General features: G+C 42.2%; 1 protein-coding gene across 1 annotated transcript in view; it reads right to left on the reverse strand.

Moving 5' to 3' along the window:
- Positions 1-370: 370 nt before the first annotated feature.
- cct7 (chaperonin containing TCP1, subunit 7 (eta)) overlaps positions 371-17953 on the reverse strand; it is a 34892-nt gene continuing 17309 nt past the window's right edge. The window contains exons 7-12 of the mRNA XM_073042057.1: positions 13244-13408; positions 8374-8562; positions 6003-6100; positions 2431-2563; positions 1696-1902; positions 371-811 (exon numbers count right to left, since the gene is read on the reverse strand). Of these exons, the coding sequence (XP_072898158.1) occupies positions 587-811; positions 1696-1902; positions 2431-2563; positions 6003-6100; positions 8374-8562; positions 13244-13408 (1017 nt within the window). The 3' untranslated portion in view covers positions 371-586. The remainder of the gene's footprint in view (positions 812-1695; positions 1903-2430; positions 2564-6002; positions 6101-8373; positions 8563-13243; positions 13409-17953) is intronic.

Here is a 17953-nt window from a genome sequence, read left to right on the forward strand (position 1 = left end):
CCCTCCCCATCTGATCTCTAACAGTCCATGAACCATGAATTCTTAATATTATTTCTCTTTCATACTATTTAATTTTGTAACTCATGGCAATTTTTGTCTTGTGCTGTACTGCTGTAGTAAAGCTACAAATTTCACAACATATTGCATGCAAGTGATAATAAACCTGATTTTGATTCGATGGCAAGTCCGAGTAAAGGGTCTCAACCTGAAATTTTGACTGGTTCCCTCCATGAATGCTGCCTGACCCACTGAGTTTGCGTTTGTGTCTAGGGAAGAATGGATAAACACAAGGGAGAAAGAAGACAGGAAGGAAAAGCAAAGAGATCAGTCTGTAACTGTGATATTACACAAAATAGACAAAACTTCAGGCTCATTGAAACCAGAACTTTATTTCTCAGACAGCTTCTGTCAAATGATGAAAACAATAAATAGAGCTGAAAGCTGGAAGATCTCTGCAAACTGCCCCCAAGCACAAGATCACTCATAAGGGGCTGCCACACAAAAACTTTACGTGTGGTCACAGAAGGGCTGCTGATGGAATGCAATCAGTGCTGGGCCTGCCCTACCAGAGCTATGCAGAGCTGACTCAATGGCCCAGGGGCCTGCCTCTGCCCCGACCCTTGGGCAGAGATGAGGAATCTACAGTGGAGCGTGGGTTCTTGATGGTCTCATCTACAGATAGAATCAGGCATGCAGCCTCCGATGCAGCGGTAAGGGCGTTGATCCGCACTACACATGGCTCCCAGACGCAGGCCTCAAAGTTATCTGCAATGTCCTCATTGTTGACATCAACGCCATACCACATTCCTCCCTGAAACAGTAAAAAGGACATTATCATCACCACACGGATTCTGGGAAGGGACTATGTTCACACCTTCCCGCAGCCCTTCCCCACTTAAGATTAAAATGCATTATCTTTATTAGTCACATATACAGTTGGATGGCATGGTAGTGTAGTGGTTAGCACATGACTTTACAGTGCCAGCAACCTGGGTTCAATTCCTGCCACTGTTTGGAAGGAGTTTGTATGTTCTCCTCATGACCACGTGTATTTCCTCCTGATGCTCCAGTTTCTTCCCACATGGGTATAATTGGGCAGCACAGGCTTGATGGGCCAGAAGGGCCTGTTAATGTGCTGTATCTAAATAAATAAATATACACTGAAACATACAAGGAAATATGTTTTTTTGCACCAACAACCAACAAACTGGGAATATGCCGGGGGGGGGGGGGGGGGGTTGCCCGCAAGGATCATTAACACAGCATGCCGACACTAACTAACCTTAACTGGTACGTCTTTAAAATGTGGGTGGAAACCCAGGCAGTCATGGGCTGAATGTACAAACTCCCTACAGAAAGTGGCATGAATCATTGGCACTGTAAAGTATTATGCAACCACTGTGCTATTGGGCCACCCAGAAAGATATGGGTCAAACACAAGCAAATAGGACTAACTTAGATAGGAATCTTGATTGCTGCAGTCCTGTTGGCCCAAAGGGCCCATTTCCATGCTATGGGGGAGAGGACAATCAATCAAGTTTGAAACAGGATGAACATGGACACCTCCTAGAGAAACAAACTCTGAGACCTAAGAGCCTGGAATGACTGCTCCCTCCCCCTGAGGTTCAATAACCATGCCTGAGGTTTTCACATGTCCTATGGGTGAGGGAGGAGTGGTCAGAGACTGGTCCTTACCTGGGCATGTTTGGCACGCAGCTTGTTGAGGATGTTGGTGGCATCAAACCCAGCGTTGTCACACAGCTGCCGAGGGATCACCTCCAGGGCCTTGGCATATGCTCCGATTAGAAGCTGCACTTTGCCAGGGATGGTTCGAGAATAGTCCCTCAGGTACTTGGAGATTTCCATTTCAATGGCACCTCCCCCAGCAACCACAGAGTCGTTCTGTGAAAACAAGTTGCAAGATGGATTAGAGAGCATGTCATATGAAGACAGGTTGAGTGAGCTGGGGCTGTTCTCTCTGGAGTGAAGGAGGAGAGGTGACTCGATAAAGGTGTACAAGGTGATAAGAGGCATAGGTAGAGTGGACAGCTACCATTCCGCCACCCCCTCCGCAGGCAGCAATGGCTAACACCAGAGGACATAATTTGAAGGTTATTGGAGGAAAACATAGGGGTGATATCAGATGTAGGTTTCTTTAACAGAGAGTGGTGCGTTTATCATTTCCTGTCAGTCACCTTAAGTACATAGACTTCTGTGCCTAGCGTTACTTTATGAACATACAATCAATATATATATATATATATATATATATAAGCTATCTTATGTATTTATAGTCATGTTTTTATTATTGTGTTCTTTATTTCCGTGTTTTTTGTGCTGCATCTGAACCGGCGTAACAATTATTTAGTTCTCCTTCACACTTGTGTACTGGAGATGACATTAAACAATCTTGAATTTTTAAGCTCTCACCTTGATAGCCCGCCTGACAATCATGATTGCATCATGAAGGGAGCGCTCTGCCTCATCCATGAACTGCTCTGAGCCTCCTCGAAGAATGATCGTGCATGTCTTGGCCTTGGGGCACCCAGTGAAGAAATTGTACCTAGGGGTGCAGGTAAGAGAGGTTACCAGTGTCCACTGCAGATCCCCTAAAGAAGCAACAGTTTAAACTCCAGGTGAGCCATGGCAACTTCATTTAGAAAGACATCTGAATGTTCTTCACAATGTAGCTCCCACTTGCCTAGTCAAAATGACTACCCTCAACTCTACTGGTTCATCTGGACGTTTATGTCACGCTCTGCTAAGAACCAATGCCAATGTCATCATCAAACCTGCTGACAAGGCCAGTGTATTGTGGTTTTATGATCTGATCTACATTGTGCAGGCATGGAGGGTCCAAAGGAGATTGACAAGAATGATCCCGGTAATGAAAGGAGGAACATTTGATGGTTCAGGCCCTGTACTCACTGCAGTTTAGAATGAGGGGGATCTTACTGAAACCTACTGAATGTTGAAAGGTTTAGACAGAGAGGATATTTCCAGTAGTGGGGGAGTCTAGGACCAGAGGGCACAGTCTCAGAATCCAAGGACATCCTTTCAGATTAAAGATAAGGAGGAATTTCTTTAGCAAGAGAGGGGCGAATCTGTGGAATTCACTGTTACAGGCGTCTGTGGAAGCCAAGTCACTGATTATACTTAAAGCAGAGATTGATAGGCTCTTGTTTAGTAAGGGCGTCAAAGGGAAAAGGCAGAATAGGGTTGAAGGGGATAATAAATCAGCCATAATGGAATGGCTGAGCAGACTCGATGGGTCGAATGGCCTAATTCTGCTCCTATGTCTTATGGTCTTATATTCACAGATGTTAAATGTCAACACTCCCTTTTCACCACAACTCCACTGAACACTGAACCATCATCTCCCAGTCATTGACTCCATCTCCTCAGGAGGTCTTCCCTCCAGCCCCTGAACTCACTGCTTCTATGTCCTCCCTGGGAGACCCACAAGCCGGGTTCTTGTCTCATGGGGCTTATTTCCGTCTAGCTTTACCCTGTTCTTTCTCTCCTTATCCAGTCCATTCCACTTATATCAATGATACCTCTTTGGTGGCTGATTCCAAGTTGTTGTCCAATCCCTCAAACCTCTATGTTACAGCAGGATAGACTGACATCTCATGCACACATTGTCCTGGAACAAAGAGTCAAGCAACCCCCTCTCCATCAGAACTCTTCTTCAAGTAGCTGAACTTGTTATGACACTGAAAATCTTCCTCAACTCTACTCCCTTAACAATGCTGATGAGCAGAGGGATTATGGGGTTCAAGTTCATAGTTCCCTGAAAATAGCTACACAAGTTGACGTGGTTAAGAATGCTTGCCTTTATTAGTCGAGGCATTGAGCTTAAAAGTCACGAAGGTGTGTTGCAGCTTTATAAAAATTCTAGTTAGGCCTTATCTGGAGTATTGCATAGAGTTCCAGTCGCCCCGGTTGATGCCAAAGCTTTGGAGGGGGGTAGAAGAGGTTCACTGGGATGCTGCCTGTATTAGGGGGCATGTGCTATCACAAGAGGTTGGACAAACTTGGGTTGTTTTCTCTGGAAAGGTAGTGGCTACAGATCTAATGAGAGGCATAGACAGAGTAGACAGACGGTATCTTTTTCTCAGGGTTGAAATGTCCAATACCACAGGGCATGCATTTAAGATGAGAGGGTGTAACTTCAAAGATGTGAGGGGCAATTTGCTCTTTTACACAAGAGTGGTGGATGCCTGGCATGCACTGCCTAGGGTGGTGGTAGAGGCAGATACATTTAGACGTTTAGACAGAATTGTGAGGAAAATGGAAGGAATAGTTTAGTTGGCCATTTGATCACTAATTTAATTGACTTGATACAACATTGTGGGCCGAAGGGCCTATCCCTGTGCTGTACTATTCTATGTTCCATTCCACTGAGACACCTTTCCATATCCTTTCCACTGTTTCGAAAGGGCTGTTCTCTCTGTAATCCCCTGGCTTACCTCTTCCATCTCAATCATTCACCACCCACCTTGTTGTGGCAGCTTTCTGTGCATCCACAGAAGATTCAACACTGGCCTTTATACCACCTGTACATGAATGCTACTGAATGCCCTACCATATACTTCCAGCTTTGCTCCTTTAATTTTATAAACTATTAAGTGAAAGGCAAATGCAACATTAGCATTCACTTTGAGAGGAATAGAATATAAAAGCAAGGATGAGGCTTTATAAGGCATTGGTCAGACCACATGGGAGTATTCTGAGCTGTTTGGGGCTGTTTATCTGAGAAGAGATGAGCTGGCATTTGAGAGGATCCAGAGGAGATTCACGAGAATGATTCCAGGAATGAACCATAATCCTCCAAACACCTCCCATTCCTGTACTTATCCAAACCTCTTAAATGCTGCAATTGAACCTGCATCCACCACTTCCGCTGGCAACTCATTCCAGACTCACACCACCTTGTGACGAAGTTTCCCTTAAATATTTCACCTATGACCTCCAGTGCTACTCTCACACAAGCTCAGTAGAAACAGCCTGCTTGCATTTACCTTGTCTACACCCCTCATAATTTTGTATACCTCTAACAAATCTCTCCTTATTCTCCTGCGCTCTAGGGAATAAAATCCTAACCTATTCAACCTTGCCTATAACTCAGGTCCTCAAGTCCTGGCAGCATCCTTGTAAATTTTGTCTGAACTCTTTCAACCTTCTTGATATTTCCTGTAGTTTGGTGACCAGAACTGTACACAATGCTCCAAATTTGGCCTCACCAATACCTTATACATTGTATATATGTTTGAGGTAAAAGATATAGGAAGTTTTGAGGGAACCCAGGTAAGAAATTTTTCACCTAGAGGGTCTTGGAATCTGGAAGGCACTGCCTGAAATGTTGGTGGAAATAAGAGACTCTCATTACACATTGGTATCCAGTCAAGCATTTGAAACGCACAGAAGACTACAAATAAAGTGCTAGAAGATGAGATTAACATTGATGTTGTTGCCAATCAAAGGGCCTGTTTCTCTGCTATATGACTCTTACATTCACCTGTACGAGTTGGTACATTTATCATTAGTTCTACTAAAACTTTCTCAGCAAGCTTCTCAACTCTTTTCAAGATTACACCTCATTTACCTTTCCATCCCATCTGAGGTACATGGACCTTGTTTTGTCCAAGTTGCATGTCATGTCTAATTCATTCTGGCCACCTCAGTTAATTCTAATGTCCACTCTGATTTGAACCTAACCAGTTTCTGAATCCAGGTCCTTCATACGTAAGAGAAGCAGGAGTTCCCAACACTGAGATCTGAATCATCTCACTCAGCGTTGCTGACAACATCAATGAACTCTTGTATTTATCTGAAATATCACACGCATTATATCCCAGTGTAATGCCTCGGTCAGTTATAACATTTTGGTCCATTTCCTAACACCACTGTGTGACAAATCCATGGTGTGACTCTACATACAAATAAAAAGGTTAATGCTTGGCTTCAAGCCGTGCAGATACAAACCCAGTCTCAATTACCTTTCACTTCCAACCTGGACCTCCTCAAACTGCTCACACTGTCCCAACACATCCTCTGTCATGGCGTTAACACTGGTCTGAATGGAACCACCGCAAGCCTAAAGGACACAAACACAAAAATGTCTGCAGGGGCTCAAAAGATGCACCATTCCATTAACATCCAGCAGTACAGAACAGAACAGAACAGGACATTCAGCCCACTATGATGTAGTAACCTTTTAACCATCTCTCATCAATCTAACCCTTCCCTCCCACATAGCCCTCCATGTTTCTATCATACATATGCCTATCCATATAATTCCTAATCCATCTGCCTCTACCACCACTCCAGCGGTGTATTCCAAACATCCGCCACTCTCTGTGTGAAAAACCTACCTCTGACATCCACCCAACAACACAAAATGCAGGAGGAACTCAGCAGGCCAGGCAGCATCGATAGAAAAAACAAAACAGCTTACTCTGACTTTTCATCTTTTTTCTCCAGTCCTGATAAGGGCCCTGGCCTCAAACATCAACTGTTTACTCTTTACCATAGATGCTGTCTGCCCTGCTGAGTTCTTCCAGCATTTTTTGTGCGTTGCTTGAATTTCCAGCATCTGCAGATTTTCTCGTTTGTGATCTGATATCCACCCTATATTTTCCTCCAATCACCTTAAAATTATGCCCCCTTTTGCCATTTCCACCCTGGGAACAGTATCATTATGTCTCTTAGATTCTGACTATTCTAAACTAATCCTGCTTTGATGGCTGTTCAGTCAGACAGCGAACCAATTTCTGTGGCAAGGGGCGGATTCCGAACTGGAATACAGAAAGGGTTGGCCTGTAGGTGAGAAATTTGCAAAAATAAAAAATAACAAGAGAACCTCATTACACTCCCACCATTACATAACTCAAACCCATCAACTGCTCACCTGTTACCCGTAGCTAAGACCACAAGACATAGAAGAATTAGGCCACTTGGCCCATTGAGCCTATTCTGCTATTCCATCACAGATGATTATTATCCCTCTCAGCCCTATTCTACTGCCTTCTTGTTAGCTTTTAAATCGAGAACTTATCAACCTCTGCTATAAATATACTTGGTTCAACAGCTGTCTGTGGCAATGAATTCCAGACTCACCAGTCTTTGGCTACAGGAACTCCTGTTCTAAAGGGGCAGCACTCTTCTATTCTGAGGCTGTGCACTGAGATCCTAGGCTCCCCCACAACAGGAAACATCCTTAACACATTCAATCTATCTAGGCCTTTCAACATTCAGTAGCTTTCAATGAGATCCACCCCTTATTCTTCTAAACTCCAACGAGTACAGGTCCAGAGCAATCAAACTCTTCTCATATGTGGAATCATTCTCTTGAACCTCCTCTGGACCCTCTACATTGCATCAACATCAGTTTCATTAACTCCCAGACAATTTTGTTAGTATTAAAAATAGAAAGTGTTGGAGGAATCAGGTGAGGCAGCATCTTTCCCCAAAACTGTCTCACTTTTTCAAAGTTTGGAAGAAAGATCAATGACCTGAAATGTTATTTCTGTTGTGATTTGCGCTGATGCAGGCTGACTCAGTATTCCCTACATTTTCTACATTCAGATTTCCAGAGTCTACAGCTTTGCTTTTGCTATTATATTTATCAACAATTTCATGGAGATGAGGTCCTACCTATTGCAGCGGGCCTTTTAATAGAGGTTGTGGTAACTGCACTACAATGGACAGAAAGGCACCACAACAGATAGTTAAGACTGCCCAGAGCGTCACCAGCACCAGCCTACCTGCCATCAAGGACATATATACGACAGCTGTCGGGAAAAGACCAACAATATTACCACACACCCTGCTCATGGATTGTTTGTCCCACTCCCATCAGGGAAGAGACTACGCAGTATCCATACCAGGACCAACAGACTCAAAAACAGTGACTTTTCCCAATCTGCAAGGCTGATCAACATCTCCATCAACTAACCCACCCCTCCACACTCCAACACCCCTAACCAACACTACATTATCATTTCCTGTCAGAGTCACCTTATGTACAGACATTCCTGTGTCTCGCTTCACTTTATTAACATACTATTGATCTATGTATACATAATGTGCTATCTTATGTATTTATATTTACTGTGTTTTTTTAACTATTGTGTTCTTTATCTTACTGTGCTGCATCAGACCTGGAGTAATGACTATTTTGCTCTCCTTTGCACTTGCGTACTGGGAATGATGTTAAACTATCTTTAATCTTAATTCAATCACAATACATAGTGACACCCGTGGATCTGATTCCCAGATCTAGTAACAACCAAGTTACATCAAGTACACACTTCACACAGCACATTTCCATTCAAACAGTTTATCATTAAACTCTGTGGAATCACTGACCATCATGGTCCGCTTGAGATCTTCTTCTGGTACCCTGCCGGCACAGAACAGATCCCTATCAGCAAAATACTGGGTTGCCACATCTCCAATGGGAAGCTTCGACAGCACAACCTTGGCTCCGGACTGGCAGATCTTCTCAAGCTTATCATAAAGAATATTCCATTCAGCATCAACTATGGCCTGGTAGTCCTAGAAAGGATAAGAAACCAGACTAGTTAATAGCATGTTCAAGTAAAGAGGGGAAACAAGTGGTGTGGTGCACAGGGGTGGTAAAATACATTAGTATGATGACCATATACAAGGGTCAAGAATCAGCTAACATTGGAAATTATCAGTGGTATGGCAGAATCGGTGCAGAAAGAAGCAGAGGCAGTGTTTGAAGTCAACCTGAAATATTAATTCTGCTTCTCTCGCCACTGATGCTACCTGTTCTGTCGATTATTGCCAGCATTTTATCTCCATCATGGACAGCCCCAAGCCTGGCTGCAAAAGGAGGAGGGTTGGACATGGGTAAGCATCTCCATCCCGTAAAAATCCAGAGCTACCAAAGTCAGCATGGTTTCCTTAAGGGAACATCTTGCCTGACGAACCTGTTGGAATTCTTTGAGGAGATTACAAGTAGGATAGATAAAGGGGATGCAGTGGACATTGCATATTTGGACTTACAGAAGGCCTTTGACAAGATGCCACACATGAGGCTGCTTACCAAGTTAGAGCCCATGGTATTACAGGAAAGTTACTGGCATGGGTTATTGGTAGGAGGTAGTCAGTGGGGAATAAAAGGATCCTTTTCTGGTTGGCCGCCAATGACTAGTAGGGGTCAGTGTTGGGACTACTTTTTATGCTGATTATCAATGATTTGGATGATGGAATAGGTCACTATATTGTCAAGTTTGCAGATTATACAAAGATTGGAGGGGGCAGATAGTATTGAGAAAACAGGTAGGCTACAGAAGGACTTAAGACAGATTAGAAGAATGGGCAAAAAAGTGGCAAATGAAATACAATGTTGGAAAATGCATGGTCATGCACTTTGGTAGTAGAAATAAATGTGCAGATTATTTTCTAAATGGGGAAAAAATCCTGAGATACAAGGGGACTTGGGAGCCCTTGTGCAGAAACCCCTGAAGGTTAACTAGCAGGTAGAGTCGGTGGTGAGGAGGGCAAATGCCATGTTAGCATTCATTTCAAGAGGTCTAGAATACAAGAGCAAGGATGTGATACTGAGGCTTTATAAGGCACTGGTGAGGCCTCACCTTGAGTATTTGGGCTTCTTACCTGAGATGTGCTGGCATTGGAGTGGGTTCAGAAGAGGTTCACAAGGATGATTCTGGAAATGAAAGGGTGGAGGGGAGTGGGCTCTCATTGACATCTTTCAAATGTTGAAAGACCTCAACAGTGTAGATGTGGGAAGGATACTTTGCATGGTGGGGTACTCTAGGGCAAGAGGACACAGCCTCAGGATAGAAGGGCATCTATTTAAAACAGATATGTGGAGAAATTTTTTTACCAAAGGGTGGTGAATTTGTGGAATTTGTTACCACAGGCAGCTGTGGAGGCCAGGTTGTTCGGTGTACTTAAGGCAGAGATTAAGTTCTTGATTGGTCATGGCATTAAAGGTTATGGGAAAAGGGTAGGGAGTGGGGTTGAGGGGGGGAAAAAAGGATCAGCCATGATTGAATGGCGGAGCAGACTTGATGGGCCAAATGGCCTAATTATGCTCCCATGTCTTGTGGTCTTATAAAACCACAACATTACATCCTTGCTTTTGTATTCTAGTTCTTTCAAAATAGCACTGCCTCAAACCTGCATGTTAACCTTAAGGAAATCTTGGACGAGAATTTCCAAGTCCCTGATTTTTTAATTTTCTCCCCATTTAGAAAATAGTTTCCAGTTAGTGATAACCCCAAGTTGTTAATGACAGGGTACGTGGCAGAAATAATTGACAATCATGGGTAGGTGATTAGACCATTTCCAGTTGGAAATTGTCTAGCATTTCTGTGCTCTTTTTCTAAATGCTGACCAGGTCTTCCATCTGAGGAGTGGTAAATGAAACTGAGCATTATGCAATCATCAGTGAACCCTCCCACTGTTGAATCTATGTTGGAAGCAAGATCATTAACGATAAGATGAAGATGATTGGGCCACAGACATCGATCTGAATAATTTCTGCAGAAAAGTGATGATGAATCTCTGACAACCACAACGCTTTTATGCAGTATGACCTTAACCAATGGCTGTTTTATCTTGGGTGACCACTGTGGGATTATAGTGTAAAATTGCTATTTTTCTTCATAAATTAGTTCTATTATTATTTATAATTATAAATGAATACAGTATATAACGGGCCATGCCACCCAGCATCCTACCAATTTAACCCTAGCCTAATCATAGGACAATTCCAAATAACCAATTAACCTACTAACCGGAATGTCTTTGGACTGTGAGAGGAAACCCACCAAACACAGGAAAAATGTACAAACTTTATTACAGAGTGCATCGGAATTGATTTCTGACGCCCCAAGCTGTAAGTATAGCTAAACGCTATGCCAATGGCGTAATCATCTCCATACGTGAATTTCCAGTAATTGTAGCATACCTGCTTCTCTTTTTTTCAAGAAGCTTCTTAGTTTTTCTACAGGATGTGTAACACCTCTTTAATCTGTTCTTTTTTTACAGTTTAATTGCTGTTGGAATGTTGTTATCCTTCTAGATGGAGATAGTTCTTGTACAAAACAACCACAAATTTGTTCTCTTTTTCTATTTGTTCTTTGCCCTTGCAACACACAGTTAATGGTTGTAATCAACACGTTTTAAGCCTCATTCTTGACTGCCAAAGAACATCTGGATTGCAAAATAACCAGGCTCCAACACCACTGACTTTAGTTTTTGAATGCTCCTGCAGCATTCAGTCCATTGTTGCCGTGGCTATTCTACACTTCAGGTAATGTGTGCAATTCTGGTCACCTCTTAGCACAATGTTTGTGGAGGATTTGGTAGAATCCAAAGTGGACGTCATCAATGGGAGGTACAGGAGCCTTAGGTCCCACACCAACAGGTTCAGAAACAGTTAATACCCTCAGCCATCAGATTCTTGAACCAGTGGGGCTAATTTCACTCACCCTATCAACTGAACTGATTCCACAACCAATGGACTCACTTTTAAAGACTCTACAAGTTGTGTTCTTGATATTTATTGCTTGTTTGTTTATTAATTAAAGTGTTTTCTTTTCTTTTTGTATTTGTCCAGTTTGTTGTATTTTGCAAATTGGTTGTTTGCCTATCTCTATTGTGTGCGCTTTTTCATTGATCATATTGTGTTTCTTTCTATTTACTACAATTGCCCACAAGAAGGTGAATCTCAAAAGTCGTATATGATGACATAGATGTACTTTGATAATAAATTTACTTTGAACTTTGGAGGTACTTAATAAGACTAATGATATCTCCCACCAACATGCCAATGACTGGGAATAAACAAGTTAACTGGATAGGATTTATCCTCCTACTTCCTGCTGCGATGTACAGTATCCAACATGCAAATACAGTTAAGATGGGATATTAAGAAACAGCTGAAAGCACTAGACAAAGTAAAGGCCAGATTAACATCTTGACTCTATCACTGAAGATCTGGCCTCCAGAAGCTCCCTTCTCTGGAAGTATTAAGAATTCTCAATATTGCAGCCCCTGTACTACTTTTTCCCAGCAGTGTACTGGGAATTAGTAAACAGAAGCAGATCACTAGATAAGAGATTGGACAAACTTGGGTTGCTTTCTCTGGAGCAGCGGAGGCTGAGGGGAGATCTGATAAAAATTTATAAAGAGAGGCATAGATAGAGTAGACAAACAGCATCTTTTCCCAGGATTGAAATGTCTAAAACCCGAGGGCATGAATTTAAGGTGGGGGGGGGGGGGTAATTTCAAAGGCAAAGGGGCAAGTTGTTGTTTTTAATTTTTTTAAAAATATAAACACAGGGAGTAGTGAGTTCCTGGAATGTGCTGCCTGGGTGGTGGTAGAGGCAGAAACATTAGGCACATTTAAGATACAGTGAGATACACCCATAAATGTGAGGAAAATGTAAGGATATAGATAGCGCGTAGGCAGAAAAGATTAGATTTGCTGGCCATTTGGTTACTAATTTAAGGGCCTGTTCTTGCGCTGTACTGTGCAATGTTCTAAGGAGCTGCATAGTAGTGTAGTGGTGAGCACAATGTGTTATAGCACAGGCGACCAATATTCTCTCTAAAGTGTGAATGCTAAACATCTTTTGTTACTAGCGCACAAAGGAATTTAAACTGCGCACAAAAGGTTGTCATCCTCTACATCATTGGCACATTAAGTGTATTTCACGATCGTACGCAATCACATTTCCTTTTCCAATTTCTGATGTGGACAGTGTTGACAATGTGGAGTTTGCAATGATTTGTCTGCAGATTTTAGAACTGGCTTACTTATACTGTTTTTATTGAAGAAATTATTCACGTGCATGTTGTTGGCACTGGGCAAAAAATTGCATAGCACAAGATTTTTACACACACTGGTCATTACAAATTACGAGAAAACATCGCAGGTGATGCAGGTTCAATTCCTGCCACTGCATGTAATGAGTTTGTACTGTCTCTCCTTGATGGGCTTTCTCTGGTTTCCTCCCACAGTCCAAGGAGCTACTGTTTGGTGGGTTAATTGGTCATTCTAAATTGTCCCATGATTAGGCTAGGATTAAATTGTGGGATTGCTGGCAGGTATGGCTCAAAGGGCCTATTCTGCACTGTACCTCAATAAATAATAGTTCTACACTACACACTCCCTCCACCTACTGCACAAACACAGAATGGAATTAAAAACCGATCTGCTCTCCACAGCACTGACCTCAACATTGTCCACCCGAATCTCTGCGTTATCCTTTTCAGCTTTGAGCTCCAGTTCCACATTCAGTAGGGCAATCCTTGGCTTGTCGTATTTCTTGGGCTGCATTTCAAATCCAGCGTAAGAGAAAGTTTTCTTGAAGGCGACACCAGCAATCAATTGAGATTCCTGTGGTTAAGACCAGAGATGAGAGAATTTCACTAAAGCTGGCAATTTCCATGTTATGATGGGACACTGATAACTGATGAGTGGTCCAGCATTGTTTATACATGTGCAGGTCAAATATTAACACGCGCAAGATCATCAGCAACCAGACCACCCAGTCTTAACTAATGATTCAAATAAAATGGTCAGGGACCAGACACAGCCCCAGAATACAAGGACGTCCCTTTAGAACAGAGATGAGGAAGAATTCCTTTAGGCAGAAGGTCATGAATCTGTGGAATTCATTGTCACAGATGGTTGTGGAGACCAAGTCATTGGGTATATTTAAAGCAGAGGTTGATAGGTTCTTGATTAGCAAGGGTGCCAAAGGTTACGGGGTGGGGAGTAGAAGGCAGGAGAATGGGGCTGATAGGGATCATAAATATGCCATGATGGAATGGTGGAGTATGTTCAACGGGCCAAGTGGCCTAATTTTGCTCCTTTGTTTTATGGTTATATAGACGGACCTGACAATGAGACAGAAGTACATTGTGGATCCTCCCCAAGTTACCAGTGCCTGACTTATGAACAGCCCCTACGTACCAATGTGTGCTTGAGAGACCAGTGGGGTAGTGGTGTGGTTGTTGTGAGGCTGGGGAGGTGGGGTATCTCAGTTTGTAGCAATTAGATTACATCATGCAGAGAAATCTGAATGCCCTGATTGGACTACACATTGCTCTTAGTTAATCTATATTTTGATTTAAATATAAATAAAATATTAAAGAAAAATAGAGGGCTAAGCAGGAGGGGGAGGTTAGACAGATCTTGGCGTAGGTTAAAAGCCAGGTACAACATCATGGAATGAAGGGCCTGTACTGTGCTGTAATGTTTAATGTTCTATTGCAGGCAGCTGTATTTCTAACTTACAAGTTGTTCAGTTCTCAGGAATGAAACCCTGTCATAATCCAGGACGGACCTGCATGTAGAAATTCACAGGACTAAATAAAGCTGCTTTCAATCCATGCAATCTCTCATGGATGCTGACTGACCTGCATGTTTCCCTTATAATTTATTGGTTAATAAAAAAAAATGATTATTCCAGCATGTAGCTTAAGGGAATCACAGGAAGAGAAGAATTAGCAGGTCTTAAACAAAATAAGAAAGAATTCAAAAAGACAAGAGCAGAAACTTTCAAATTATATCAGATTGTACATCACATCAACAGCAATCTCATAATCATGAGATTAAAGGTGCAGTGGGAGCAGAGTTATGAATCTGATTAGGACAAAGAGCAGAAATAATGATGGATAGCCTTCAGACCAGAGAAAAGTATACAACCGACTATCAGGGGTCATCATTACAAACAAATGCAATACACCTGTCCTGTTGAAAAGTCTTGGCCCAAAACATCAACTGTACTCTTTTCCATAGATGCTGCCTGGCCTGCTGAGTTCCTCCAGCATTTTGTGTGTGTTGCTTGGATTTCCAGCATCTGCACATTTTCTCATTTGTAACTTCAGTTTACATTAGACATACTCTTAAAAATGCCATCAATAAACCGTAAGACATAGTGGCAGAATTAGGCCACTTGGCTCATTGAGTCTGCTTTGTCAAAACTGATTTATAGGAATTATTCTCGCCACATCCACTCTATCTAGACCTTTCAAAATTCAGTAGGTTGTAATGAGATCCTTACCACTAATTCTTCTAAACTCCAATGAGTACAGGCCCAGAGCCATCAAAAGCTCCTCACATGTTAACCCTTCCATTCCTGGAATCACTCATGAACCCCTCTAGATCCTCTCCAACGCCAGCACATCTTTTCCTAGATAAAAGCCCAAAACCGTTCACAATACTCCAAGTGTGGACTGACCAATGGCTTATAAACCCTCAGGATTATAACCTTGCTCTTGTATTCTAGTCCTCTTAAAATAAAACCTAACATTGCATTTGCCTTCCTTACAACTGACTCAACATGCAAGTTAATCTTCAGGGAATCCTGCACGAGAACTCCCAAGTCCCTTTGCACCTCTAATTTTTTTAAACTTTGTCACCTTTTAGAATATAGCCTACAATTTTATTCCTTTTACGAAAGTTCATGACCATACACTTCTCTATACTATATTTTATTCACCACTTCTTTACTCATTCCCCCAATCTGTCCAAGTCCTTCTGCAGACACTCTGCTTCCTCAACATTACCTACCCTTCCACCAATCTTTGCATCATCTGTAAACTTGGCCACAAAGCCATCAAATCTATCATCCAAATCATTGACATATAACATGAAAAGAAGCAAACAAAATATTGCCCCCTACAGAACACCACTCATCACTGGAAGCCAGAGAAAGCTCTCTTTATTCCAACTCTTTGCCTCCTGTCAATTAGCCAAGTTCTATCCATGCTAACATCTTTCTTATACTACCATGAGCTCTTAACTTGTTAAGTGGCTGCTTATCACAGGCATTCTGAAATTCCAAATGAACGACACCCACTAATTCTCCTTTGTCTATCCTGCCTGTTATTTCCTCAAAGAATTCCCCTTAAGGAAACCGTGCTTACAACTGCCCATTTTATCATATGCCTTCAAGTACCCCGAAACCTCCTCCGTAACAAAAGATTTCAACATCTTCCCAACTACTGAAGTCAAGCAAACTGGCCTATAATTTCCCTCCTCTCCCTTCTTAAAGAGGGGAGTGATATTTTCAATTTTCTAGTCCTCCAGAACCAAGCGATTCTTGAAAGATCATTACAAATAGCAGACCCCAGGCTGTAGTCAATCTTTTCCAGGTGACTTATCTACCTTCAGATCTTTCAGATTCCCTAGCACCTTTACCTTTGTACTAGCAACTACAATCACTTCTGTCTTCTGACACTCTTGAATATCTGGCATACTGCTGTTATCTTTCACTGTGCTGGTGTCGTCCAGCATTTCATTGTCCCCTATTACTACCTCTCCAGCATCATTTCCCAGTGGTCCAATAACCACTCTCTCCTCTTTTACTCTTGATATATCTGAAAAAAAACTTCTGGTATCTGCTTTGATATTATTGGCTAGCTTCTCTTCATATTTCATCTTTTCTCTCTGTATCGTTTTCAGTTGCCTTCTGTTAGTTTAAAAGCTTCCCAATCCTCTAACTTCCCACTAATTTCTGCTATATTATATGCCCTCTCTTTTGCTCTTATGTTGTCTTTGGCTTCCCTTGACAGTTGCTTCATCCTTCTTTTAGAATGCTTCTTCAGCTTTGAGATGTATCTATCCAGCCACTTGCAAATTGCCCCCAGAAACTCCAGACAATGCTGTTCTGATGTCATCCCTGCTAGTGTCCCCTTCAAATCAACTTTGGACAGCTCCCAACGCAATTCCCTTTACTCCACTGTAGTACTGATACATCTGAACATATCTTCTCCCTCTAAAACTGAAGGATGAATCCCATCATATTACTACCTCTCAAGGATTCTTTTATTTTATACTCCCTAATCTAATCTGGTTTGACACACAACACCCAATCCAGAATTGCCTTTCCCTAGTGGGCTCAACCATGAGCTGCTCTAAAATAAAACATCTCGTAGTCATTCTACAAATTCCCTCTCTTGGGATCCAGCACCAACCTGACTTTCCCAATCTACCAGCATACTGAAATCCCCCATGACTATCTTAACACTGCCCTTATTACAGGCTTTTACTATTTCCCATTGAAAATTATATCCCACATCCTGGTTACTGTTTAGAGGCCTGTACATAACTTTCATCAGGGTCTTTTAACCCTTGCAATTGCTTAATTCTACGTCTTCTGATCCTAAGTCACCTCTTTCTAAGGATTTAATTCCATTGTTTTTTATCAAGAGCCATCCCACCCCCTCTGCCTACCTGTCCGCCCCATCAATACAAAGCTTATCCTTGGATGTTAAGCTCACAACTATGATCTTCTTTCAATCATGCCCACAATGTCATACCTGCCAATCTCTAACTTCACTACAAGATCATCTACTTTATTCTGTATACAGTGTGCATTCAAATATAACTCTTTCAGTCCTGTATTCATCACCCTTTTTGATTTTGCCCCATGTTACACTTCACCTCATCCCACTGACTACAATTTTGCCCTATCATCTGCCCGTCCTTCCTCACAGTCCCACTACAAACTGCATCGACTTGTATACCAACTGCCTTATCACTGTGGTTCCTACCCCACGCCAACTTAGTTTAAACTCTCTGCAACAGCTTTAGCAAACCTACCCACAAGGAAAATGGTACTCATTGGGTCAGGTGTAACCTGTCTTTTTTGTACAAGTCATACCTTTCTCAGAAGAGATCCCAATGATCTAGAAATCTGAAACCCTGCCCTCTGCACCACTTCCTCAGCCACTCATTCATGTGTTCCAATATCATATTCCTGCCCTGTCAAGCACATGGCACCGAGAGTAATCTAGAGCATAGACAATGAAAAAACACCTCAGGAAAACAGAAACAAGCTGCCAGCAAAGTGATGGACGTAGTTTGAATGCAACATTTAAAAGAAATTTGGATCAGTACATAGATGGGAGGGGTATGGAGGGCCCTGATGCT

The sequence above is a fragment of the Hemitrygon akajei genome, chromosome 4 (assembly GCF_048418815.1).
Source record: "Hemitrygon akajei chromosome 4, sHemAka1.3, whole genome shotgun sequence".
NCBI classification, from domain to species: Eukaryota; Metazoa; Chordata; class Chondrichthyes; order Myliobatiformes; family Dasyatidae; genus Hemitrygon; species Hemitrygon akajei.